At 32.6% G+C, this 27,883-nt stretch overlaps 5 protein-coding genes across 8 annotated transcripts; 2 read left to right on the top strand and 3 right to left on the bottom strand.

Annotated features, from left to right (window-relative positions):
* Positions 1–153: 153 nt before the first annotated feature.
* LOC113401945 (proteasome subunit alpha type-5) lies at positions 154–2,848 on the bottom strand. Of its 2 annotated transcripts, none has more exons than XM_064218675.1 (5): positions 2,725–2,848; positions 2,309–2,565; positions 1,973–2,151; positions 1,188–1,300; positions 154–945 (listed from the first exon to the last, which is right to left on the bottom strand). In XM_064218675.1, the coding sequence occupies exons 2-5, from the start codon at positions 2,563–2,565 to the stop codon at positions 763–765; spliced, it is 732 nt and encodes a 243-aa protein (XP_064074745.1). In that variant the 5' UTR covers positions 2,725–2,848; the 3' UTR covers positions 154–762. The 2 variants fall into 2 exon arrangements, with proteins under 2 accessions (XP_064074745.1, XP_026497817.1); XM_026642032.2 differs by having other exon boundaries at positions 2,686–2,840.
* A 2,838-nt stretch (positions 2,849–5,686) lies between these two features.
* On the top strand, positions 5,687–10,551 carry LOC113401937 (oligosaccharide 4-alpha-D-glucosyltransferase-like). The gene is given in 3 exon segments (XM_026642018.2): positions 5,687–5,899; positions 7,243–10,072; positions 10,074–10,551. Coding segments are annotated over 2 exon segments (3,219 nt in total). The 5' UTR covers positions 5,687–5,899; positions 7,243–7,264; the 3' UTR covers positions 10,485–10,551.
* Positions 10,545–21,045, bottom strand: LOC113401939 (tRNA (adenine(37)-N6)-methyltransferase). Its single transcript, XM_026642021.2, has 7 exons — positions 20,965–21,045; positions 15,197–15,377; positions 15,021–15,118; positions 14,248–14,482; positions 13,969–14,126; positions 13,200–13,410; positions 10,545–11,148 (listed from the first exon to the last, which is right to left on the bottom strand). Exons 2-7 carry the CDS (start codon positions 15,262–15,264, stop codon positions 10,590–10,592), a joined length of 1,329 nt encoding a protein of 442 aa, XP_026497806.2. The 5' UTR covers positions 15,265–15,377; positions 20,965–21,045; the 3' UTR covers positions 10,545–10,589.
* Positions 15,456–20,881, bottom strand: LOC135193955 (uncharacterized). The gene is made up of 2 exons (XM_064218563.1): positions 19,660–20,881; positions 15,456–15,755 (listed from the first exon to the last, which is right to left on the bottom strand). The coding sequence occupies exons 1-2, from the start codon at positions 20,651–20,653 to the stop codon at positions 15,751–15,753; spliced, it is 999 nt and encodes a 332-aa protein (XP_064074633.1). The 5' UTR covers positions 20,654–20,881; the 3' UTR covers positions 15,456–15,750.
* Positions 21,046–21,798: 753 nt separating the features above from the next.
* Positions 21,799–27,737, top strand: LOC113401940 (maternal protein exuperantia). Of its 3 annotated transcripts, none has more exons than XM_026642022.2 (10): positions 21,799–21,961; positions 22,683–22,859; positions 23,543–23,695; positions 23,879–24,021; positions 24,405–24,610; positions 24,982–25,117; positions 25,605–25,753; positions 26,263–26,402; positions 26,572–26,668; positions 26,787–27,737. In XM_026642022.2, the coding sequence occupies exons 2-10, from the start codon at positions 22,701–22,703 to the stop codon at positions 26,840–26,842; spliced, it is 1,239 nt and encodes a 412-aa protein (XP_026497807.1). In that variant the 5' UTR covers positions 21,799–21,961; positions 22,683–22,700; the 3' UTR covers positions 26,843–27,737. The 3 variants fall into 3 exon arrangements, with proteins under 3 accessions (XP_026497807.1, XP_026497808.1, XP_026497809.1); XM_026642023.2 differs by having other exon boundaries at positions 21,802–21,961; positions 22,686–22,859; XM_026642024.2 differs by lacking the exon at positions 21,799–21,961 and adding an exon at positions 22,100–22,230.
* Positions 27,738–27,883: the final 146 nt, after the last annotated feature.

The raw sequence follows: 27,883 nt of genomic DNA, 5'->3' as shown, positions 1-27,883 counted from the left end.
TAGTAAAACTTTAAAAAGAAACTGCAACTAAAATTCTATGAAACAAATATAATCTACAGTATACTGCTATAAAATACTGTTTAGTGTTTGTTTGTTTAAATACTTTATTGAATAAAAATGAAATAATATCAAAAGGTAAATAATACATATAGATATTGATGTAAGTTTTATTAAACATCAATTACTTACTTTAAGATTCTTAGAAACTCCTTCACCGGAGTAATATTTAAAATAAATTGCATAAAGGAAACATTTTAATGGTGTTACGGTCTAAAATCTTGATGTTATCATATTTAAAAAATATTGATAAATACTTGATTGTGAATGTTCTAACATTATTCAAAATAATATGATCCAATTAATACATTTTACTTAACCATACAAATGAATGATTTTACTTATAAATGTTGCTTAGGGGGTGATCGGTTAAACTATACCATGTCTTCTTCTTTCTAATGTAAAATTAATGATGACAGAAAGAGAGAAACTAGTGTTTAATTAAACACAAGCTAAACAATGTTTATAAGTAAGAAGGTAAATACATGATCACTAAAATACTTATCCAAATTATACAATTTACTTCAAATACTACCGGAATACATATAATAGATAGTTGCAGCATGGAGAGAATTCAGTTTGTATGAATTTGACTGAAATTTAAATTTTATTGTTTTCTTCATTTTTTTTAATACTTAGGTCCAAGTATTAAATTAAACAAAACTGTATACTAAACCATGCTTTGACTATCCCTAGTATAAAAGTTCAAGGTATATCCTTAATGACCTCGGCAAGTTGCTCCCTAGTAAACATGTGGAACATCGACTCTGGTGTCATTGTAACAACCTCTACATTGTTCTCAGATAGCTTTTCTTCCATAACCTGTTTCAGAATTGTTAGTGCAGACTTAATCGCTTCTTTGAGGGTCATTGACTTGTGATACACTTCCTAAAAACAACCAAGACTTTACTTTTTATAATTTTACAATTAAAGTTCTTGTAAATTGTTTTATAGTAGGTAATATTAAAAAAGTAACACACAACAAATAGTTTTACATATAATCAAAGAACTTATTAAAAAAAATTTAACTAATCGCAATTATTAAACTTTAGGAACTAATATGAAAAAGCCCCGAATCATTAATGGAATAATCATTCAAAAAATTAAATTCTAATATAATTTTTACTGACCTTCAAACTTTGTTGAGCACCTTCACTACCAGAGCCAATGGCCTTAGCATCATATTGGACAAATGTACCACTTGGATCCATATGGAAAAGCTGAGGGCCCTTCTCGTCAATACCTAGAAAATATATTATTTCAGTTTTACAGAACATAAAAATATATAAAATATTCATACAGATTTAACTCAATTAAATAAAAGTATTTTTCTATAAATAATTGCTTATTACTATACTTTTAGTCAAGTAAATTAAATAGTATGCTCTATTCCAATGGCAGGACCAGTAAAGATAAAAAATCTTAGATTAGACATTCCATGTAAATTGCTAATATTTGCTATACAAAGAGTTCTTGATTAATATATATTTATTTATATTATAACTCTATATCACTTACTGACATACCCACTTTATTTTTACTTCCAGTCATTATAATGACTTTGCTGACATTCAAAATTTAATTTTTCCCAATCCATAGATTATTTAGATTTCCACAAATATCATGTTATGAATTGACAAGATAAAATTATTTATCAATATTAACTCCTCCTGCCATTGAAATCAACTAGATACTGAGATATTTAAAATGTTGTACATGTATATTTACTTGATAATTTAGAAAATAAAGTAATTCAACTATAAAATTGAACTTATTCTAATAAGTTTACTTCTTAGGTTGTATTAAAATATTTGTTTAATATAGTGATTTAAAAATAAGACTAAAAATTAGTTTATACAAAAGCATTTTACTATGAATATTTAATTTTTTCATATTTAAATAATTGAAAACAAACCTGCAAACATAACAGCTACTCCAAATGGCCTGGACATAGCTGTTCCACTATCATCATCACTATCTCCAAACTGTATAGCCAGGTTAGAAACAGCTTGTGCACATGACTCAACACTCATGCGCTCATTGTATACAAACCAATGGTTCTGGCATTCTACTCGGGCTCTCTCTATTAGAGTTCTGAAAAAAAAAAAAGAATTTATTTTATATAATTACTGTATCACTTTCTAACTGACTACTGACAAATTACAACAAACTTGAAGCTCAGGTCGGATTCAAAATTTTTGTTCTAAAATGTTGTTAGTATGATAGAAATTATTTATTAATATTTAATCACCTGGAATCCGCCATTAACCCGGAAACAGCACAAGCAATGTGTCTGTCAACTTCTACAATTTTTTCAATAGTAGTTGGTTCCATTAAGGGCGAAGTTATCCTTTTTTCAACAGCCAAAACAACACCTTCAGAAGTTGAAATACCGATCGCGGTAGAACCGAGTTTTATAGCCTCTATGGCATATTCGACTTGAAACAGCCTTCCTTCGGGGCTGAATGTGTTGACTCCACGATCGTACTCTGAACGAGTTAAGAACATCTGCAAAAGTTTTACAAGTTTTAATCAAGCTACATTACCGGTAGGTAAGTCTTAACTATAGACAAAAAATGAAAGTAAATTTTATTAAATATCTCATAACATTATAGAAACATAGTATACCTTAGAATTATTAGATTTCAAACTTGTGTAATAAGTTACTATTTATATTTTTGATGGTTAATTCAGAACAAAATGTACTGGCCAGCAACTTCGTGAGTAATCAAAAAATTGACAGCATGACAACGACAATTCGGAAGTGAAACGAGAGTCAAGAATTTATCTATAGATAAAATATATAATTTTAATATAAAGGCGTATACGCACTCAGTTGTCTGTTATCGCTTAAAATATGTTATGGTAGAAGGTATGTTATGTAGCTATCTGGCAAATTTGATATATTATTATTATGTATAAATGAAAAAATCGTCTTTCAACGACAGAATTTTTTACTTAAAAATGTCATTGCAAACATATCGTCGTTTCCATTATAATGAAGAATACACCGGGAGTATAAGAGTGGAAGACCAGTAATCTTCCAATTAAGTCCTAACTACAATCCCAATCACCAGATAAATCTGGCTGTAAGGATTGTGGATGTAAATAATTTCGGCATACTTGCCCAAATAAGCGTAAATACTCTTCGGCTGATTTGTGATATTTGGGCTGCAATACGTACGTTTTCCGAGATATTGTGCTCCATAATTACTTATATAGCTTTCTACTTATATCTTCGGTCACAATATTTTTATTTTTTTACAAGAAAAAAGTGAAACGTAACAAAAAATATATTACGTACAATGAAGTTCGATCCAAATGAAAACAATTTACGCCTAAGAACGCCTGACCCTTATTGAGCAAAAAAATATGATTACGATAAATATGGTTTCGAGAAATATTTCGTAGTTTGCCTTGACAATTTTAAGTAATAAAAGATACCATATTTTTATTTCTTACTCTGGCGTAATTTTCATATTTTTAAGTACGCAACACCGAAATTTTGTACAGCCACAGCCAGCCAATTGAACCAATTGAATCATATGACATATCTATGAGTTGAATAATGGAAATGGACACATTCGTTCATTGACAATGTCATATTTGCTATCTTGAATTATATTAAATATATAAAATGTATTACTAAAATATAAATGTAATATATTCATACTTCATATAATGTAAAGTCGTTTTGTGTTGATAATTAATTTGACAAAAAAAATTGTAGATTGTAAGTACACGTATGATCAGACATTTTGTATACTTAATTACATGTACTACATACTTAGTTACAAAATTTAAATTTACGAGACTTTAATAAGTTAGGATTTTTTATAGTTAGGGTTTGATTTTTACATTGTATAGGTCAATGGTTTCATATGTCTATTTTTCTCTTTAATGTATATAGGTATTATAGATTAGTACAGTATATCAGACTATGTATATTTATTTAATATTGAGAATAAAGTACAATCGTAGTAAATAGCTGGGACAATAGGCATAAGCAATTTTTTGTTGTCGAAATGGAGATAAAATATTCGCGGCACTTTCAAAGCGAACTGCACTGATATAGTATAGATAAGTACACAAAAACTTTTTACGAAAGATTAAGCTGCTAATTACGGACTCAGTTAAAATAAGGATTTTATTCAAACATTATTTCGCCCGTACTAAGTTCAAGGCTCATATTTCTTACAACATGTCTTGTGTATTCTCCGGCAGAGTCTTCTACCACTCGGCCACTCGTCCGGTGATGATGTAGAGGCCAAAGAAGTAAGAACACCTAGTGTATTTTTTATGTGGTTACTTATATATCTTTTAAAATTTCTTAAACTACTGTATTGAATTTCAAAGTATAAAAAGCAGTTTGATTGACATTTAAACGATAATAATGAATGTTTTTATTTAATTTTATTTTATTAATGATTAATACTTTATACCAATTTCAAATAAATTCAATGATTTATTGATCGGATATCCAAATACAGGTACTTTATTTCGTAATTATTTTAACTCGACTGCATCGAGTTAAAATACTGCGTTGCCAAAACTACTAGTCTGTGAGATAAAACTACTAGTCTCACAAAAAATCTATTAGAGATTTGAACTGTCTTAAGTTCGCTGGGGAAGATAATTTTTTTATAATTTTTGTTTTGTTATTTCACTGTTCTTCATTGTTCTATCAACATTTTTTTAATGAAATTTATTTTTTATATATTGCATTAAAGGGTAACGCAGGACGAACAGATATTTTTGTAAATCGAAATAAAAGAATGAAGAGCAGTTAACGAGCAATAGATATAATATGAAAAAAACTGAGGATATACAAAAAAATTAGATTGAACAACTATGAACAGTTAATGAAAATATAAAACACTTAATAAAAAAAACTCCCCAGCCAACATAAGAAAACTAAATAATGTAACATAAAACTTAGGGTTAACGCAGGATGAACTTTTTTTTTAATCGAAACAAGAACTACTAATCTGAAATTATAAAAAAAATCAAAATGTCAAAAGTTTATAGTTTGCGGTCACTGATCACTAAAGGTTGAATGATTTTATCTTAAAAAATTGATTTCCTCCGCCAATATAAAACAACTAGAGGTTTGTATGTTTCCAAATGTCAACAAAAAATAGATCGACAGCATACGACCATCATTTATAGATTAATTTTATTACAAGCCACATTACCTGTTCCTATATTGTTATAAAATACAAAAACAAAACGATACAATTTATTAATATTTTCGATAGTTTTTAGCATACGAAAAGAAATACGATCTCATTACTTACCTTCTTTGAATTAGTTAATAATAATATAGTCGTGTCGTGAGCACGCGAAAACCTCACTACAAAATATATATATTTATTTAACTTAAATTTTCTAAGAAAATTAGCGATGCGTCGTGATACTTAGTACACTTTAAATTTTTTTTTCAATTCATATTAAATTTTATATAATTGTAATAAAAATGAACAAAGGACATGCTCTGTTTAAATATAGAAGTACCTATCCTATTTACAATTTATAAAGCAAATAAGAATGCGCCTACTATCAAGACTGTTTAAATAGATATGTCAAAATCATGTTTTGTATGTTATTAGAACGATGTGATAACCGTCCCATTTTGAAGCTTGATATAAGCCGGTGGATTGTATATAGAATTCCAGTCTACTTAAGGCCGTGCGAGTGTGCTAACTTTTTTATAGAGGAAAAAAGTAACGTAAACATTAATTCACATATCCACTCGAAAAATAAACGATGTTTTTATAATGTTCTTGGAAAGCCCTGATTGCAAGTTATGATATCTTGAGGAATCAATTTAAATAAATAAGAGGTATGTCAATTGTTATTCATTTATATATTTTTTGAATTAAGATTATCGCATAATAAATATGTAGTCAAAATGATTAAACGTCTAAATGAGTAAATGAAAAAATTCAATTCCTAAGAGCTGGTGATTAAATCATTCGCTTAAAAATAATTGACTAGAGCATTGTGTTCTAACACTGCACAAAAATTAATATTTTAGAGAAAACTGTTCTAATGCTTCGTTTGTAAAATATTACCAACATAGATCACTCTGTTTGCGCGTAGGTGTCTAATCAGGAATTATTACTTTCAAAATTGATAAGGTAATAATTAGATAAAAAAATGAATGAAACGATCAACCTTATTTTCATTCTGAATGATTGAAAATATGTTGACCAAAATCCCGTTGGAGCTATCGTTAGAGCAAAATTGCAATGTACGCTTTATTCCAAACATATTAATAATAAATATATTATTAATATGTTTGGCAATTATTAGTAACTAACTTACTATACAAAGATTGGATGGCTCCTAGCTCGTAATCATATCTCGTCACATCCCTATTATTGGTAAGTTGCACATTCTTATTTAACTTTTAAATAAGATTTTAGAATTACCTCTGACGAAGTTCTGGAAATTCCAATAAAAAATCTTCATTTTTTTACTTGCCCAATACATGCATAACCCGTCTAGCCGGTTTGTCTTTGATCCGAAAAATGTTAAATTCCTTGTGTTACATCTGATTTACATTTCATGCTAACTTTTACACTAGCCTTAGCCATCCTACGATCCCAGGCTAGAATTATAGTTCTTTGTTCCTAAATTTAGTGGCCTAAGAAACTGCATATTATATTAAATATTATTTTGAGCTCTTATTTATAATCGTTCCTATGGCATATATAAAAGCTGTTATGGATAGAGATGTGATAGATATGTTACGGACAGTTGTATAGAAATTTAAGTCGTTACACAAGCTTATGTTCAAGTTTTATATTAATGATTATTTTGATACTTAAAAACGTTTTTTATGTCGTACAAATTTATCTTACAAATTATATCGTACAAATTTATCTTGAGGGATTTTGTACAGAGCACTTAAAAGTGTAAATGATACACACGATAAATTAGTTCCGTTGGTAGGCTCTTACATATCCACGGGACGGAAATCAAGATAGGGTTCTCTTCTACTCTGCCAGAACCACGCAACTCTTAGTATTATGTGAAAAATTAGTAAATAGTGTCGTAAATTCAATATTATTTTTAAAACAAATATGTATTTATTGTCCATAACCTTCATTTATAATTAGTTCACTTTACAATGTACGATTATAGCTAGATTTAACAATGTTTAAACATTTGTACTTTCAGGTGAAACAAAACTGAAAAAACAATGGTGGACAATTCAGAAAAAGTTATTGGTGGTATAAAATTTATTATAAAAACCGACAGTCATTATGCAATAGAATTTGAAACTGGTGAAAAAGCTAATTTACACATTTTAAATAATCATGTATTCAGATATTACATGGCACCAAGCGGAATATTCTTAGATTTTCCAATACCAATAAACCCAGACGATGTCGCAAAGATTGTTGTAAAAAACATAAATGACTATGGCTTCGAAGCATTCAGGCAATCGATACTTGATGATGTAAATACACATTATATTGTGCAAACGAGAGATGTGCAAATCGTTTTTGATAAGATAAAGGGTACTATGAATATTGTTGACTTGAGAATGAACAAAGAAGTATTACATGAGATCAAACCATTGTCTTATGCCGATTGCAATTCAACCCAAATACTCAAACAGCACGATGACGAATACTTTTTCGGAGGTGGAATGCAAAATGGAAGATTCAGTCACAAGGGTGAAATGATATACATTAAAAATATGAACGAATGGGACGATGGAGGGGTAACATCGCCTTGTCCCTTTTATTGGTCTTCTTATGGATATGGTGTCTTAAGAAATACCTGGCAAAAAGGAACTTATGACTTTGGTGATAAGTCCGATAATTTCATAGAAATAGTTCACAAAGGTGAAGATTTTGATGCATATTATTTTATTAATAGTATACCAAAAGACATTTTGAACGATTATTATGAGTTAACGGGACAACCGCTTTTGATGCCAGAGTATGCTTTTTATGAAGCGCATTTAAATGCTTTTAATCGCGATTATTGGGTAAAAGTTACCTCAGACACTCGAGGAGCGATACTTTTTGAAGATGGGGAATATTACAAAAGCTATAAACCAAATGAAATTGGTGATAAAAAAGGTATTTTAGAATCATTAAATGGAGAAAAGAATAACTACCAATTTTCTGCTCGTGCTATGATAGACAGATACAAAAAGCACGATGTACCCTTAGGCTGGTTTATACCAAACGACGGTTACGGTTCTGGGTATGGTCAAACAGATTCTTTGGATGGCGACATTCAGAATTTAAAAGAATTCGTCGATTATTCTTTACAAAATGGAGTTGAAGTCGCTTTATGGACGGAATCCAATCTTCACCCTGTTGATCCCTTAAATCCTAAAAAAGGGGAGCGAGATTTAGGTAAGGAAGTAGGTGTTGCTAATGTAGTAGCACTCAAATGCGATGTCGCGTGGATCGGTTCAGGTTATTCTTTTGGACTTAGCGCAGTTGAAAATGCTACGACTATATTTGTGAAAGCAACTAAAACCAATGTCAGACCAATGATTATTATGGTCGATGGATGGGCTGGTACGCAGCGCTATTCTGGTATTTGGAGCGGCGATCAAAAAGGCGGGGAGTGGGAATATATTCGATTTCATATTCCAACTTATATCGGAGCAGGCCTATCAGGTCTACCGATTGTAGGTTCTGATATGGATGGCATTTACGCAGGTGGTTGTAAAGAAATTAATATCCGAGATTATCAATGGAAAACTTTTACACCATTACAATTAAACATGGACGGATGGGGAAACACCCCAAAAACTCCATTCAGTTACGACGAGGAAGCTATAAAAATTAATAGAGCCTATTTAAAGCTAAAATCTATTTTAATGCCATATAATTACAGTATTGGATATGAGTCTATATATGGACTCCCAATGGTAAGAGCTATGTTCCTTGAATTTCCTGAAGAAACATCTGCTTATACAAAAGACTCCCAGTATCAGTACATGTGGGGTCCTAATATATTGGTAGCTCCAATTTATAATGACGTAAAAGTTATGGAAACATCTGTTCGCGATGGAATATATCTTCCAAATACAAATCAAATATGGATTGATTTTATGACCGGCAAAAAATATCAAGGTGGTAAAATTTATAATAATATTCTGACGCCTCTCTGGAAGATTCCTATTTTTATAAAAGAAGGGTCTATTGTACCGATGACGAAACCACACAACAATCCATATGAATTAATAAGAGATCTTAGGATATTTACTTTATACCCAAATGGAACTTCAAGCTTTAAAATTTACGAAGACGATGGCATTACTTTAGACTATTTAAAAGGCGATTACGCTACCACCAAAATTTTAGCAATTGCACCGACATCTTACCGTGTTGGTGATCTATTAATAACTATTCATAAAACTCGTAAATCTTACAAAAATATGGTTAAAGAAAGGAGCACATTGATACAAATAATGGCATCGCAAGAGATTGAAAATATAAAGGTAGCTATTAATGGGAAATCTTTAATTTTAAATAAAGCTGAAAGTCTTACTGAATTTGAAAATCAAGATAATTCATACTATTTTGATAAGGACTTCTGTATAAATTCCTATTTGAGTGAATATGATGCGACGAAACAAAAGTGTTTATTAATCAAAATAGAAAAATTCGACGTCACAGCGAATGAAATTGCAATCAAGGTAACCGATTTTACTAATCAGGGTGAAGTTTTTGGGCTATTCTCTTTGAATAAACAATTAGAACAACCGCAAAATCTTAAAGTCATCGACGAAGAACCAACTTCGACATCAATTTCGCTCAAATGGGATGAAAGTAGTAAAGCAGATTTCTATGAAATCGAAAGAGATGGTGCAGTGTTTACAAATATTAAAGGCAATTCATTTACATTTAAAGATTTTGCATATAGCAGTAAACATAACTTTAGGATTCGAACTGCTTGGAATAAAACAGTTTCCGAATGGACCGACTACACTTCAGGTATAGTAATGGACGACCCTTTGAAATACATAATAACAGGAGTTAGTCACATGTAACTTGCCATGTCAACCTTGTCAAGAAGTGTGTAATCTTACCGATGGAAATCTCAAATCGATATGGCATACCGATTGGGGTACATCTGGTCAGTCGAATCCTAAAGAAGATAAATATCTTACACTTCATTTCGACTTAGGAGATATTTACGAATTAGATAAAGCAGAGTACATACCTCGTAGTGATGCTGGCAATGGTACATTCCTAATGGCTCGTTATCGCTATTCTGTTAATAGAAAAGAGTGGAGTGCCATCTCAGAATCCATAAAATTCAAGGAAGATAACTCAATAAAAACTATAAACTTTCATGGCAAAAAAATTCGATTTATTGAATTGTCTTTATTAGAAACTGTTGGCGACTTTGGTTCCGGTAGGCAATTATTATTTTTTAAAATGTAGCTTATAATTTGTTTTACATAGTTACATAATGTTGCAAATAAGTTTCATAAATAAAAGAAATTATATAGACTAAAAAGCATTTATTGTTTGATTACACATTTATAATCAATTTTGTAATTCTTCAGCACTTCTCAGTGCTATAATAGTGCACATCGCTGAGTTATCGTTAAATACGCAACTAATTGATAAATCTTCTAAGACACAGCTATATTCGTGTTCGGGATATCTGGTTCTGACATAAACAGATCTCGGATCTTCTGCTAAGAGATTTTCAATGTTTGATTTAAATGCTTGAGCTCTGTCACCAATAAGATCGTTCAATCTTTGGAGAGCATCCTCCGTAAACACTACTTGGAACCGCTGTGAAGGTGGAGAAATCACCCAGGATGCAACCCGAATACCATCTTGGTTAACATTTAGTGAAGTAGCAGATTGTGGCGGAGTGAACCTTTCTTGACCATCTGGAGAGCCACGTTCAGTTTCAACTCTTCGAATTGGAGACCTCGTTGGACCATCCAGTAAGTCTTCGTTTGTTGGTGATTCTGGTGATGGGGATATAAGAGTTGCAGGTTCGTGTACTGGGGAAGGAATATCACCGAACGGCGAGCGAGGAAGTGGACTCGATGTATCAATACCAATCGGTTGAACTAGACGAGGACTTACACTGAAAAAACAAATATAATTTTAATGAATAAAATATTATAAAAAAATATATCTATCTACTAGGACTGTTGGGACATATTATACATATATTATATACATTATATTAATAGAACATTATTTTATACAGAAAAGATTGACTTAGTTACTTATAAAAAAAATATTATTCTTCTTAAATATGTTAGTGCCATTTTGAGTATGATGTCTACGCATAGCTTTATGTATACAATTATTTAAAAATATATTGTTATACCATAAATACTCATTTTTTAGATATATCAAATAAATTGTTTTATTTTATGAGTCTCCAACAAAATATCCACACGACACGATAACAATAAACTAATAGCATAATAAACATTTTTAAGATTGACTTATGTGTACTTAGCTTAGTAAGAAATAAAATTAAATGGAAATAAAACAAAATATGATTAATAATAATATTATAAACGAAAAGTTAGTGACGGTTCATGGACGGATTATATTGTTACTCGGATTTGGATCAAATTTCGAACAGTCAGCTCACCCTGACTTAACACACATAAGGTACTTAACAAAATGCTTCTCAAAAGCGGACGTAGTAGCGGACGGAAGCTAGTATCATAAAAAAAATAAACTAAAATAACAAAATATTGAATAGGTACTACAAATACAATAGTTTTTTTACATTAGTTTACCAAAGGTTTTCGAATTGGCCATTGGGTCACCTGATGGAATGTGTTACCCACCAGAAACATTAACGCTTTAAATCGCTTAAATTATAAAAAGTAATTTACATCGCCAACACAACCTTCTGCACTGAGCAATTCGGCAAAAATAGTATTTTTGATAGTACTGGTTAAAATAAATTATATTTTTATATTTTCCGCTTTTGTGATATCTATTTGAAGTAATCTATGTATGTCGGCATATCGGTGGTACTGCTTCCTCTTAGGTAAATAAAGTAAATAAATAGTAAGCGAAATGGCATATCAAGATGTATGTCATGCATGTAATTTACATTAAATAATGGATAAAATCCGAAAAGCGCATACCGCCGATAATCTTGCCGCCGCCGATATCATACCAAATTTAAATTTGGTATGATAACGTATTTTGACCTAATCACGAATAAAAACTAGAGAACCTCTTTTCGTTCGATGTGCATAATCGCGCGTTCCAAACCAAATCTTTTTTTTTAAAAGATGGCCTAATTTAAGCGATTTAATCTATTTTAGCTCGTGGTGTGTTTACATACATCGGAGATTAGGACCTGTGGGACATCACTCCCATATTTTTTAACAACTCATAACCCTCTCCCCTTTGTGCGTGTGAGCCTTAATTTACAGTCTTCCATAAGTTTTTACGTAAAATTCTCCACTCAGTATTAAGAGCTTTCGGTAATATAAAACAAAGGAGTACGCTCGACTTTTCTGTTCTTCGCCCATTTATGGATCAATGTAATACTTAAAGCTCCCAGCAACTTTAATCCTATAGACATTAATTAATTGGGCATACTCCTACCATCAGCCAATTAAATTTATTGATTAGGTTGGTTTAACAGTGTTTTATATATCATATATATAAAATAACAAGTCCTGACTGACTGATTCATCATCGCCGAGCGTAAACTGTTAAAGTTACGGCCTTGAAATTTGGTGAGGATCGTTTTATTGAGTAGACTAGACCCACTAAGGAAGGTATTTTGGGGTTGAACGTTTGTATGGAAGTCCGCCATTTTTTAAGTTAGAATCATGAAACTTTATTTTTGGAATACTGATTAAAAATAAGTAGATACGTTTTTAAGCGTTTCTGGATATTCTAGCCTCACAAGGTCAAATCTTTAAAATGGCCGGAGTAGTCCTAAGAGCAGACTGTTTTCGATAAGTTCTGAAAGGCAAGTTCGAGAGTGAGCTTTACGAGCAGTCTGGTGGATCTAGCCCACGAACGTTGAACCACAAATGTGGTTTACAAAGAGGTCTTAAATTAACATAATATTTTAAACAAGTCTGTTAAATTATTTATAACCAATTTCAAGGCAACAGCTATTTAATGGATATAATCAAAGATACTAACCTCCTAACTGAGTAAGAATCATCATCTACATGCAAATTAACCATGGTTTCTGTTGCATCATTGGTTCCCTCAGTTGGCGGTCTAACTAATGAAGTTAAAATCGGGGAATCCCCATTTGCTGGAGGATAATCATATTGGGGTATGAAAGGCTTAATATCAAGTACTGGTGTACCATTAACCATATCTACTCCATTGAAGAATATTTTATTTCCTGTAATAAAATATATTTTATTAGGTATTATCGTCACAATTCTCCAATGTTATTATTATTATTCTAATTTTGAGGAAGAATGACAAAATTGACTTGATAAACATTAAATACTACTGATAACTTAAAAAAGTAAAACATAAAAAAGAGACATCTTGGGACCCATCACTCTCCACCGGTGCAATGTAAATTAAATAATAAAATAACTTTCATTGAAATAAAATGACTTTTTTGTTTCACTCTGAAATTAACATAAGAATAGTTTTAGAGTATAAAGTATATATAATATGTATGAAATTGTCATTACATTGTTGAATGTTGATGGCCTTGTGTGATACAAATTACATGCACAATTTACGTCAGAGTAATATATGATTACTACCAATGCATCCTTACACATATGCATAAGTAAACAGATACATTATAATTACATGTAAAAGGGTTATATTTATGCTGTATGAAAGTACACAGTGAGAATATAGTTTATTTGACAAAACAGTTTCATACTTTGTACTTGTTACAAAAATAATAACATAAAATTTTATATTAATTAAGTAATACCTTCAATGTGACACAATCTGACAAGAGAAAGTCCAATAGGGCAAGGCCTATGCGGAGACCTACTAGCCAATACACCACATTTCTTCCCACCAAGACGAGGGGGTGACACCTTTGACTGTACAGTGACGTTGTCATGAATATGGAAGTGAAATATAATCCTGAAAAAAATTTATATAATAATAATAATAATACTAAATTAAACTGTAACTTTAAAATGAATATTATTTCCATATAAGTTTCTTTGAAAAATTCTATGAAATAAAATACTCCAATACAAACCATAAATGAGAAAATTCTTCCAAACCAGTTGTTGCGTGATTGGGGTTATTGAACACATTTGTATCAATCACAATAACTCCCTTTGAATTTGTCAAAACAGATGGTTGCCTTGGCACTGCTCTTTTATTAGCAAATGATGTCTCAATGTGTCCTATAGGTCGAAACAATATCTCATTTGACTGAGTCTGAGATACTGAAGCCTGATCAGTATCAGGAATACTAACCAATGAAGTGGCTGTAATAAAAGTCATATTTAAGAATTGGAATAAATTTAATTTGAAGGGTATACCGTACACACTGTACTGGTTCTTATTTTAAATATATATAGAGCTGAGGTGACCTAATGGCAAAACCTATGAATTTTATCGAATTTGTAGATGCAAGTCCGAGCAAGTACCAATAAGTTTACATGTTTTTTATCATTCATCTCATGTTTATGCATTTTGGCAGTAAATGAAAACATTATAAAACCTGCATATGTCAGTTTCTGCCAAATTTTTACAAACCAACATGGCATGGATTAGTATTGTGGGCCAATCTTCAAGTCTGTCAAGGGAATTCTACCCACAGCAATTTACAGGCTGTTTGATACTAACCAAGTAACAAGAAAATTGTGATACCTAATTTTAATTATGAATTTGTTTAAACGATTGCTTCACTCTATTAAATAAGTAAACTTAATGTTATTGATTTATTAGAATATCCGCTACTATATAATATTAAAATTACATTATATAATGCAGTCCCAGTTTATATAGATATATGTAACATACCTTCAGCAGCGCAGTTAGAACAGCGAAGATTACTAAGCGTCGATTTAATATTATGTATTTCTTTTAAATGCTCATGTTTAAGCGCAGATATACGCTGCCTGCAATTGAAAATATTATTAAAGCTAATGGTCTATAACAAACAAACGCTTTATTAACATTAGTCGATTATTATTAACCTTAAGTTTTTTATTTCCGTTCTAGCCAAAGCTATTTGGTTTTGATAAAATTCGATGTTTTCTGTCATAGCAAATATATTTGACAATACTTAATAGCAGCTTATACTTAATTAAAAAAGAGAAAATTCAAAAACCTTTATTGAAACTTTGCAATATTTTCCATTGGAATTTCATAAATACATGAAATGGCAGAAGGGCCGTCACAAGAACTCATTTTATTTAGATCGGGTAGATGGGCGTGGTAAAATAAACGATCCAGTCCAAGATGTTAATTACAATTTAATAATCACTGTAGTCACAGGAATAGTTCGAATACACAGCACTTTCATACAAAAATCAACTAAGATAGTTTGAACAAAACGGCAATATGGCGGCAATCACAGCGATTCGTCATAAGTGTGGTAAACGGGCGCCCTCTCGTTCGATCGTGTCGTTCAAAATGGCTGCTCGCCTCACCATTCACTATGACGCTTCGCTAGGTTGACAGCTTGTCAACCTGATATAGGCCGGAAACGCCGTCACGGCCAGACTGACATTCGACCGTCCACGGGCGTTTAACCTGAAACAAATTAAGTTAACTGCGTAATCTGCTCGTTCATCCTGACTTAATGCTATTTATCAACTACTCAGCACCACAGATAAACCAATCGTCTAGAAATATGAACCTAAATTTTAATGTTCTATCTAAAATTTGTCTCTGACACCACACTTCACATATTTAAACATCCTGACAGGTCTATCCCATCCAAGATATGACCTGGACGACATCTTTCGTCTTTACGAATAGCCAGACAAGCCAATCCTTGGCAGGATATGACTCGGACGACACCTTTCGTCTTTACGAATAGCCAGACAAGCCAATCCTTGGCAGAATTTGGCCCGGACGACACGTTTCGTCTCACTTATAACTAGCAATCATACAGGACAAGTCAGCCCTCGTAATGGACCCGACTCGGACGACAATTTTCGTCAGATGATGCTAGGTTCATCACATGACAAGCTGACCCTCTGCATGGGTGAGGCTCGGACGACAAATTTCGTCTACTCTCTGGGACTAAGAAGTGCATCATCTAATCAAACAAATTTCTAAACATTCAAAATATTCACGACATACATTACACATTCAATACCTGGCAGTAAGTATAGTAAGTAGACAAATACCTACCTATGATGGTGAATTGTCTTGTTTCAATGTATTTCAACTTCGTGAATAACGTCCCACGTTTCGGGGTCTGAATGAGCACTCATTGTGTCTGAGTTGGCTGACATAGTACGTGAGTCCGCGGAAGCGGTATCAGAGCATACGGTCAAGGTGTCTAGACGGTCTAATGACTCGTTCTCATTGTTAAAGCCCAATATATTGTCTTCAGTATCCGACGCCGTCTCGGCCTCATCCTCATTCAAAAGACTAGTCGCGATTTCTAGTAATCCGATATGTCCCTGGGGCACTGTGCGCAAATTCTCGTGAGAGTATTTAAGAACACGATTGGAACTACCTGCTATGCTTTTAAGTTCGTAACGATCATTATTTAAAACTTCTGTAATTACGAAAGGACCCCTGAATTTCCTATCCAATTTAGTTTTATTGCGTTCGTTGTTTTTAATGAACACGTGATCACCTTTAGAAAATGGTTTAATTTTTGCGCGACCGAGGTTAAATCTAACAGTTTCAGATTCAGCAGCTTTCTGAATATTTATCGAAGCATCCTCCCTAATCGAATCGACATCCGAGCGAACCGCATTATTGTTATCGATACAGTTTATTTTGGCCATACCTAAAGAATCGGAATTAATCCCGAACATAAGCTCTGATGGTGAATATTTAGTAACAGCGGACTTGGTACTATTTAGGGCAAGTTGAATATTTCCTAGTTCGTCACGCCACGTTTTGTTAGGGTCGTTTTCTACTATAGTTAAAATGCTCTTGAGAGTACGCATTACTCGCTCAACTTGACCATTTGCTCTACTGGAACCCGTCGCTATAAAGTGAAGTTCTATTTTATGCTCATCGCAGAATGACTTAAAGTCAGAACTGATGTAGCAACGACCTTGGTCTGCAATAATTCTTTTTGGTGCTCCAAAAAGATTAACTGCTTTTTGCAGTGCATTAATCGCACTCTTCGCATCAAGAGACAAGGTATGTTCTAGTAAAACGAACTTTGTGAAAGCGTCTATGATTACTGAGCAATACTCCTTCCGATCACTCTTTCCGCTCAGCTTTCCCGTGAAGTCAATATGAATCGTATGCCAAGGTACAGGTACCTTTGGAATCGGGTGAAGCTGAACGGCTTGAGGTCCGGATGGGCCCTTGGATGCCTTACAAATGATGCACGAGTCTATGTATTTTCGGACACATTTAGACATGTCCGGGAACCAATATTTCTCATAAAGCTTGTCAAGCGTTTTGTCTTTACCTAGATGTTGTAATTCAGTATGAACATGATTTATAAGGGTCCAGATAAGAGATCGTGGAACTACTGGCAGCCAGGACACTACTTTATTCCGAACAATTTTCCGGTAGAGGATGCCTTCTCTAACATCGTAAGTTTGAGCTACAGTCTCAGGAAAACCATTGTTATGGTATTTCGAAATAAGGTCTTGGATTTCGGCATCTCGTTTCTGTTCAACAGATAGCCAGCCGTGGTGGAGTTCGATAAAATGAACAGATTGAATTTGAGATTTTACGGGTTCTGTGGTATTGTCTGAATCTGGATTCGGTAAAGGGTTTCGAGACAAAAAGTCAGCGTGTTCCATCCTACTGCCTTCACGATACACGATATCGAAATCGTAGGCTTGCAAATATGCCCACCATCGATATACGCGAGGAGTTAAGTCCTTCTTAGACTTTGACGCTTTTAATGAATTGCAGTCGGTAACAACCACAAAATTCCTGCCATACAGGTAATGTCGGAAGTGCTCTATTGCTCTTACTACTGCTAAAGTTTCTAGCTCGTAAGAGTGATAGCGTGACTCCGCATCCGACGTCCGACGGCTAAAATATTCTACTACGTGGGGAAGGTTGTTTTTCTTTTGCAAGAGGATCGCTCCATACCCATCGGAGCTAGCGTCAGTATGCAGCTCTACAGGGAGGTCTGGGTCAAATATGGTAAGTACGGGTTCGGATGTAAGAATGTCTATTAACTGTTTACGTATCCTTTCATGTTCTGGAGTCCAGCTAATACGTCCTTTGAGTTTCGTAAGTGGGTAGAGGGGACCAACTATATGGGTAAAATTGGGGATGAATTTTCGGAAATAAGATGCCAATCCGAGGAATTGTCGAACATTTGTAGCTGACTTGGGCTCTGGGGCATCTATCAACGCTTGGATTTTTCGTGAGTTGGGCCTAACTTCACCAGACTGAATAGAATATCCTAAGTAGTCTATCTTTTGTTTCATAAACTTACACTTCTTTAGGTTAATTGAAAATCCAGATTCTGATAGTGCAGCCAATAGTTCATCAAGGCGCTGCAAACCTTCAGAAATGTCCACTGAATAGGCCAACACGTCATCCATATATATCAAAGGTTTTTCTTTAAGATGGCTGAATGCTTTTGTGATACATCTCTGAAACACCGAAGGCGCGTTACGCAACCCAAATGGCATGGCGAGGTATTCGTACTGGCCCTCATTTGTGACAAAGGCTGTTTTCTGAATTGAGTTGGGATGGACAGGGATCTGGTGAAAGCCAGCAGCCATGTCCAAAGAAGAAAAGAAGTTGGCCCCACCAAGCTGGTCGATTTGTTCGTCAATGCGGGGCAAAGGGTAACGTTCCGGTACAGTATTAGAGTTTAACTCCCTATAATCTACACAAAGCCTATACGAATTGTCCTTCTTTTTAACGAGGACAATCGGGCTTGCAAAAGGAGAGGAACTCTCTTGGATAACTCCAGCATCTAACAATTTTTGGACTTGTTCCTTAATTATTTGTTTCTCTATAGGTGCGCGTTTGTTAGGACGTCTATACACTACTTTTTGAGGGTCTACCAAAATTATCTCAAATACTCCTGTCTTAACTCGTTTAGTCGGTGTACCTTCGATAAAACTATCAGAATATTTTCTTAAAATTGAAATCAACATATCCTTATCACACCCTTGTAAATCTGTATCAATTTGATATAAATCTAAAGGATCCGATTTATTACAAAAATTTGATTGTTCTTTGGCATATATAACAAGATTATCATTGTCAATTTTAACACATAACCCTAAATCAAAAATATCTCTGCCAATTATAATAGGATCTGATATGTTGCAATCCGGTACTACGTGAAAGAGTAAACTAATAAGGCGATCACCGATTTCAACCTTACTTAGAATTTGTGTAGTACATAGCAGATCATTGCCACCGATACCACTAAGATAAACAACGTCTTTACGCGCAGTACCCAAAAGTTTATCGCAATAACTTTCTTTTAAAAGCGAACAAGATGATCCACTATCAAATAAAAAAGGGACAGACTCACCGGAAGATGTTTTCAAAGTCCCCCTGGACGGACGGTGCTCACAATGTTGGACCTCCATGACCGCAGCCTTGCTTCCATTCTTCTTGTCAGGACAGTTAGTTGTCACGTGTCCTTTTTTTCCACAAGTGTAGCAAGACACGGAAGTTGTGTTCTTCAATGTTCGTGACGAGCTCGGTACCTCTTGAGATGCAGATCCGAAGTTGTCACGACGTTTTCGACAGTCTGCAAAGCGATGTCCTCTTATTCCACAGAAGCTGCATCTGCCTGAGAATCTTTCAACTGACCGGAAACGCTTGATCTCAGGCTCACTGGTATCTCCACCACCATCCGATTGGCGTTTCAAGGACACACCTCCGAGTACTCGAAATAGTTGAGTGCGAGTCATAATATTGTGAGCATTTAATTCGCGACGTATTAGTCCATCCTTTTTACACAGTACTGATATCACAAATCCAGTAACTACTTCTTCAGGCATCGTGCACTTCGGAATCCGTTCAATCAAGCTCCACAGACGTAGTGCAGATTCGGAAACTGTTTCTTTGGCAGCGATTTGAAATCGTAATATGTCGTCGAAGTAATCCTGCGGCAACTTTGGTTTTGAAAATTTCGCCATTAGACATTGCTTGACCACAGTCCAGGTCATTTCATTTATATTCACTTTAGTAATGCAGGCTGCAGCTCGTCCTTTCAAGGCGCTGGTAAGGGCCATGAGCAAGTCTATTCCGTTTAAATTTTTCTTAAGAACGATAGCTTCGGTTATATTGCACCAAGCCTCAACGTCAGATTCTTCGTCGTCTGGGTTAAAAGGTAGCAATTGCGTAGAATGAGTAGTGTTGGCAGTTGGTGTTTGCTGACTTGCGAGAACCCGAGATAACAACGCCTCCATACTGCTTAGTAACTTTTCGGCATCCGATTTTGTCCGTTGACCCTCAACTTGGGCACCATCGAATCCCACTTCTGATGAAATGGCAGAAGGGCCGTCACAAGAACTCATTTTATTTAGATCGGGTAGATGGGCGTGGTAAAATAAACGATCCAGTCCAAGATGTTAATTACAATTTAATAATCACTGTAGTCACAGGAATAGTTCGAATACACAGCACTTTCATACAAAAATCAACTAAGATAGTTTGAACAAAACGGCAATATGGCGGCAATCACAGCGATTCGTCATAAGTGTGGTAAACGGGCGCCCTCTCGTTCGATCGTGTCGTTCAAAATGGCTGCTCGCCTCACCATTCACTATGACGCTTCGCTAGGTTGACAGCTTGTCAACCTGATATAGGCCGGAAACGCCGTCATACAACTTTGCATTTGTCAAATTCAATGTTTATTTTATTATACCGTAAACAATGAGCGTAAAAGAGACAAACAATATCACACAAACAATGTCAATATCAGCATTTAAACAACCAATTTAAGCAATCTTTGCTTAGTGCATCATGGCAACAAAACAATTTATCGATTTTTAATGATGTCTTAGGTTTGAATATAATATATTTTTTTATATGCCTTAGTTGTTACTTATGCAGGAAACAAATAAAAAAATAAAATCTTTTTTATTTTAATATAAATATTTATGGAAAGTAGCTCAATAAAAGTTACAAAATATATAATCTCTACATGGTGTAAAACAAACTCACTTCCCGTTCTCGCCGACAGTACCTTCGATCTTTTAAAATACGCAACGGATTTCAATATGGTTTAAATCAATAAGTAGAATGATTCAAGAGGGAAGTTTTTATATAAAATAATGAACATTTTAGTAGAAAACTTTCATAGCTAAATGCCAATGTTTATTCTTCAATCTAAAAGTTGTATATAGACCCTTATTGTACCCAGGACGAGCTAGTATGCAATAATATAAATATCGAGGATAATTTATTATCATATAAAAAAAAAGAAAACTCATTGAAATAAATTTAAATCTTAAAAAAATACTTTAACGAAATAGTTAATTTACAATATAATGGCGTTCAATTTTTATTTTTAAAATTAAACTTGGTAAAACATTTAACATTAAGAAAACATATTTTAAGCTATTCATTATAAATAAATAAAAATAGAAAATATTTCTTTATTCCTAAGAAATTTTCGATTTTTAAAATGTTACCGATTTTTGGATAAATTATGTAAACTTTTCAAACACTATTGCGTTTTTCCGATTGCCGCACACGTGCCAAGATTTCTGATATTTTCTACCTAAATTAGTTTATTTTGCAGGCATTGTAAACTATCTTGAAATTTCTTATAATTAAAGAATAATTGAACAACATTCAACAAGGAACATCATATTTAAATAGTGAGTTAATTTTGCCTTATTTTGACATACAAGGGTGGGGCAAAATGTCTAAAGAAAAGATCGCCACGTGTCCTCATTTTTATTTTTCCATAGGTTTTCCTTGGTAAAAAATGTTATGTGTTTTTTAAAAAACTTACACCTGTAAAATAAACTGCAACTTGTTTCTCTTAAATATCCGTATTGAAAATCTTTAGACATATTTGCAGAACCTTCAATCGATTTATTTTTGGGCGCCTGTATTTTTTTAGCGGCGTGACATCATTTTTAAGGTTGTAATAATTTTTATAATTTGAGCAAGTGTAAATAGTGTGTAATGTTAGATTTGCATTTAAAAAGGGAAGTTAGTATACAGTAAATGTGTTCTAATAAAACATACTTAAATACAAAAAAAATCTAAAAGCTTCTACGAGCATATTTTCATAGTTTGTGAAAAATAATCAATAACAAGTGAGTGGGGAATTCATAAATATTATATATATATATAGAAATATTGGCGAAAAAAATTAACCATATCTATTTTCCACTTAATGTTTTCTCAAAAAGTAACTAGATATATAGCAAAATAATATTCCAGTCTATTTATCTCAGTATTTTTATAAATTGATAAAAAATATTTTATGATAATTTTGTAATATTTATAAAAACTTTATACTACCCTCATGTTGTTTTCTCAAAATGGAATAATTAAGAATCAATGTATTTATTTATACAAAATTCACAGTAGCAGTCCACAGAGTACATGGCAATGGTGTCAGAAGCAAAGGTGAATGGTAGTGGAGTGGAAGCTCCTGCAGACGTTTTACCTGCCTTGGCAGAAAAACCAGCAGGCTTGCCACCAGGCAAGTATGCACTTGTAGGATGGGATATGGATACCACTGGAAGAAGACTGATCGATGAGGTAGTTATTGTTTTAGCATATCATTAATATTTTACTTCAAAAGTAAATGGTTAATTATTTTAACAGTTAGAAGAATTATATGAAATTATAAATTATAAAGGATTTATTTAAATTTATAGTTCAGTTTCTGTCTCAAAGTTTACCAAGAAGAGATCTTTGTAGTGATAAGGCTGCCTATACATGCTTTACTGGTTGTAGGTCCTGTGTTATGATGATATGCTATTGTGATTGGGATCACTTAAATTCTGAAATGAATGTAAATTCATATTTTTTTTTTATAGTTAAACTAATGAACAATGTAATTTATAATAAATATAAACATGTTTTGAATGTTTCCATAGATAAGATTAAATTAAATTTGATTGATGCTTAATATAGCTTGTTTATAAATTGATAAGAAATATTAGATAATATAATTAACAACTTCTGTATAGAAGAAATTAAGCATATTATATATAAACATTATTTTATATAATGATTGAATGCAATATTTTTTTTGTACAAAAATAATGTTCAAAATTACCATAACATTTAGTTATTTTTTATGATTATGAGATTGTTTTAATAATTCAGGAGAAGAGCCATAAACTCATTTTTATAAATATAATAAATTAAGTATTTCCTTCTGGTGTTGATTGTTGCTTCATTGATAAGTAAATGTAAAGTAATTATTTTGTCAACAGATATGTCAAATTGCTGCTTTTACCCCGAAGCAGACATATTCGCAATACATTATGCCTTATGGAGATCTGAATCCAGGTGCTAGAAGACGTCACAATGTTCGAGTAGTCACTGTGGGTCGATACCGAATGTTGAAAGATACTAATACACATAAAGTATGTACTTAATGCTAATATTCATAATTTTTCTCTTTAAACAAATATGATATTTGTTATCATAGCTGTATTAATTGAAAATAAGGATCATTAATGATAAATTTTGTTCTAATATTATCTATTAGACAACTTAATTTTGTGTCAACTTTAAAAATTGGGAGGTTTTAATATTTAATATTTCAGATATTAAAAACAAAATCTGAAATATCGGCGCTTACGGATTTCCTAGACTGGTTAGAAAAAGAAAAAGGTGATGGCAGTGTTATTCTCATCTACCATGAGCCACGCCGCCTTAGTCCTACAATGTTGCTAGAAGCTCTTACTCGGTAAATAACTTAATATTTTTTACACTTTGCACAATGTATTACTGATTATGATGTTGTTATTATTATAACAAATATATTATTATACTAGTTACTTATCTATATTTAAAGTAAAAACCTTAATATAGGGTAATGGGTCAATTATATTGAATGTTATTTTGTTTATAATATAAAATGAACCTCCTCGTAACTATTGGCTTTACCAAAAAATATTTGTATGTGATTTGTAAAACAATACTGTACTATTGAATGTTAAATCAATGAATAACTACTAAACAATGTTTAAGACTAAGGCTGTATTTGTATAAATAAATATTTATCTCAATTTAGATTTATATTATGTTTTATTTCATGGAGTATGTAACAATTTGTTGATCATTTTTCAGTTATAAGTTGTTGGACCGTTTCAAGACAATAGTGGCTGGTTTCGCAGACAGTTATGCTCTTGCTGCTGACAAATGCAAGTCCACAGTTAAATCTGTATCTTTAAGAGTTCTTGCAAGAGTCCTACTAGACGCAGATACACTTTCAGTGGATAGTGCACTGGATCGTGCCACAGCGGCATATAGGATTGTTGAGCATCTGGCACAAGGTTTGTTTATTTACCACACATTTACATAATCATTTAAATTAACTTATGTTGGATAGATGGATTGTCCGAATTTTTAATTGAATTAGATATGGTAACAGATTTGATAATTATTTTTTGGTTTTTTAGAAAATATATATATTTCTTAAATTAATCAATTTAATTGAAAAATAACTGTTATAAATACTTAACATATAGGTACAGCACACTACAAGCTATTGCAATGTCTATATTCATTAATTCTCCTTGAGCAGTATTATACAAGTAAATGCAAATATTAGCTTCTGTATGCTTTCTAAAGAGTTCAGTAACTTTATGGCTTGAACATAAAATTGAAAAATTTTAGTTTACTCTATCATAATGCTAATATTCAGGAGAGCAACAAGAAGTGGGAGCTGGAGGAGAAGGCACAACGGCAAGTAAAGATATGGTGGAGACTGCTAGAGTCTGGGCACGACCGGTTCATACTGAATTGGAAGCACTTGCCAACTTTAAGAAATTACTAGAAAGGTATGAATACTTACTAAAACCCTTGTATGCTACATCTATCAATAATTATTCTTTACAACATATACTTTATTATATATTACTTTCTCTGTACCAAATTATTATATTTTTTATTTTGTAAATGTTAAGAGTTCAATTCCTCTACAAGAAAACTTGATACACATAATTTTAATTTTCAAGGGATTTTTGGCCATTGCTTATATTTTGATAATAGCAATGATATCCTTAAGATTCATGTTGATATTTGAAGTGTTACAAGTTACAATAAAATATATTTTTTTAATTATTTTAGTATTCACAATATGTAATCAGTTATTTTTTGTTATTGCAAAAGAGGATTATCTGTTTATACCCTTAGGTTTCTTTTAATAATTCTTGAATTTAAACAGGACTAACCAACAATAACTAAACTTTCTCTAAATTAGTCATACATTTCCCAACATAATGACCAGAACCTAAGGACATTATAATTAGTAACTACAATTTGCAGACAGAACACATTCCGGCCAGTGTTCGCGCCGCTGCTGCGGTTGGCGCGACCGGAGCGCAAGCGCGTCACGCAGCTGCGCCGTCTGCTGGCCGACGCGGGCCTGCTCTACGATCAGCTCAAGGACGCCTGGCAAGAACAGAAGTTGGAAGGTTTGTATATAACTTTATAGCATTTAGATCTCGACAAACCTACGTAAATTATCAAGCATTGATGTAATTTGTTGCTAAATTAATTCTAAAAAACTCTTAAATAATTTAAGAGTTTTGAAAAATTTAGTTTTAAATTACTAGTCTGATAAAATTTAAGTCAATAAACCCTAATAAATAGTGTTGCTATTTATTTTTATTATATTAAATACAGTCAGTAAAGTAAGCAAGAAAATCGCTGCCAGTGGTGGTTACCAATTATATATTTAGAATATGAAAAATTAAGAATGCATTCCATGCAGCAAGTATGCTTTAAAGTTTTCAATTAAATTAAACATCTTTATTACACTTGTTTTAAATGTACTTTTTAATAAATTGTCTACAAAACTTTACTCAGCTACATTAGATTTTGGTCAAAAGCATACTAATAGTGTAATGTTTGCATTATGGAAACAAACTTCTTGTTTTATTCAGCGGAGACTATAATTTTTAACAATATATCTTTGAACTAGGTCTTGAGAAGCAGTTGAAGGTGTTAACGGTATCAGCGAAAGAGGAAGACATCAAGGAGCTAATTGACATATTTGACTGCCACTTTGATCCTGCAAAAGAGCCTAAAGGATTAAAACCTAGAATTCCAAATAGAACAAGGGTGAGTCTGCAATGATTTAAATGACTATTTACTGATATGTAACTATTTACCCAACATAAGACAATTGCTAGTAACACTAATGATAGCACAATAATTTAATTATTAATCGATTCTCCATACTTTCGATGTAAGTTTAAATTATTTTAATATTAATTCAACAAAATTTTAGGTCACATCTTCAGCGGGAGAGACAGGTGAAGCCGAAGGCAGCACCAGTGAGTCGCAAAAGACTTCAACTCAGAACTCACCCAATAAGACTAATAATGGTAAGCAAATAGGCATTTTGTAAACTTTTATAAAAAAAATCATTCTAAAGCATAATTTTGATGAATAATAAATGACAAATAAAGTAATTAATATTTTATACTCAAATTATTCTTACAGACGTAAAGGCGGAGCCTAGTCAAAACACAGCGCCGGAGGCAGTAGTGGCCAACTAACGCCTGCACCAAACTTACAATAAAACTAAAGCTTAGATTTTTGTATCACATACTATCGTTTAGTATCATAACAGAGCCATAGCATGTGACAAAACATTTATTCGTATTATACATTTAGGTTAAGTCTCCTTTGGAATTGAAAGATATTTGTTTCGCATGCATCGGTGAACGAGTTTACAATTTTTTTTATTACCTGTTAACATTCTGTTATTATTTTTCATATGCTTAACGCGTAAAGTTTTTATATATACATGAATAGATGGTAATTGTAGTTGAGTGCCTTAGCAACTCAGTGTTTTAAGAAACTTTATTCACACTTTTGTGTGTGTTTAGTCTGTGACAACGTTTTGTTGTTTTTTACAAAGTGCCCCAGTGTTAAGTGTTAGAGCTGCCATTGTGTTGCGCGATTGACTCGTGTTCGAAGCGAGAATGTTGAAGTAATAATAATATTTTATATATCGCAGTTATAGAGGGAATATTTATTATGTTACAACTGGGCTTTTAAGTACAAGTTTTCGTACTGTTTTTATTTATTTTAAAAAAGAAAATTATTTATTTTTTTTGCAATGTGTGCAATCACATGAAACAGATGGACTGATTTTTTACATCTGATATTTTAAAAAAGTTATTTATTTTATTTTTCTTTTCCATACGCATAATATCTTAAGCTGGATAAATAAAATACGCATTTTCGCTATACTAATGAGCTGTCGCATGTCATTTCTTTTGCCATAAATTTTCTAAGGTTAAGTTTTCTTACCATACAATAAGCTACGCATAATAAAAACAGTGTGTACCTATTAACTTACCTCTAATTTAGTTAGTTTTAACATAGACTGTACATATAATTTAATTTCTTATTTTGTTCAGATCTCTAATAAATATGTAAGTCTAATTATGTCTTTTGAATCGAAATACACCTCAAGCTCCTTTTGAACGATAACTCGATATTATAGATTATCTGCCTAGATGCAGTGCCAGATTTGTCCTGGGTTTCCCCGATGGCGATTCGTATGACTCCAACGACTGAACAATTATATA

Source organism: Vanessa tameamea, chromosome 23 (genome assembly GCF_037043105.1).
Source record: "Vanessa tameamea isolate UH-Manoa-2023 chromosome 23, ilVanTame1 primary haplotype, whole genome shotgun sequence".
Classification (NCBI taxonomy): domain Eukaryota; kingdom Metazoa; phylum Arthropoda; class Insecta; order Lepidoptera; family Nymphalidae; genus Vanessa; species Vanessa tameamea.
Note: the sequence above shows the minus strand (reverse complement) of the source record. Positions and strands in the feature narration are given on the sequence as shown.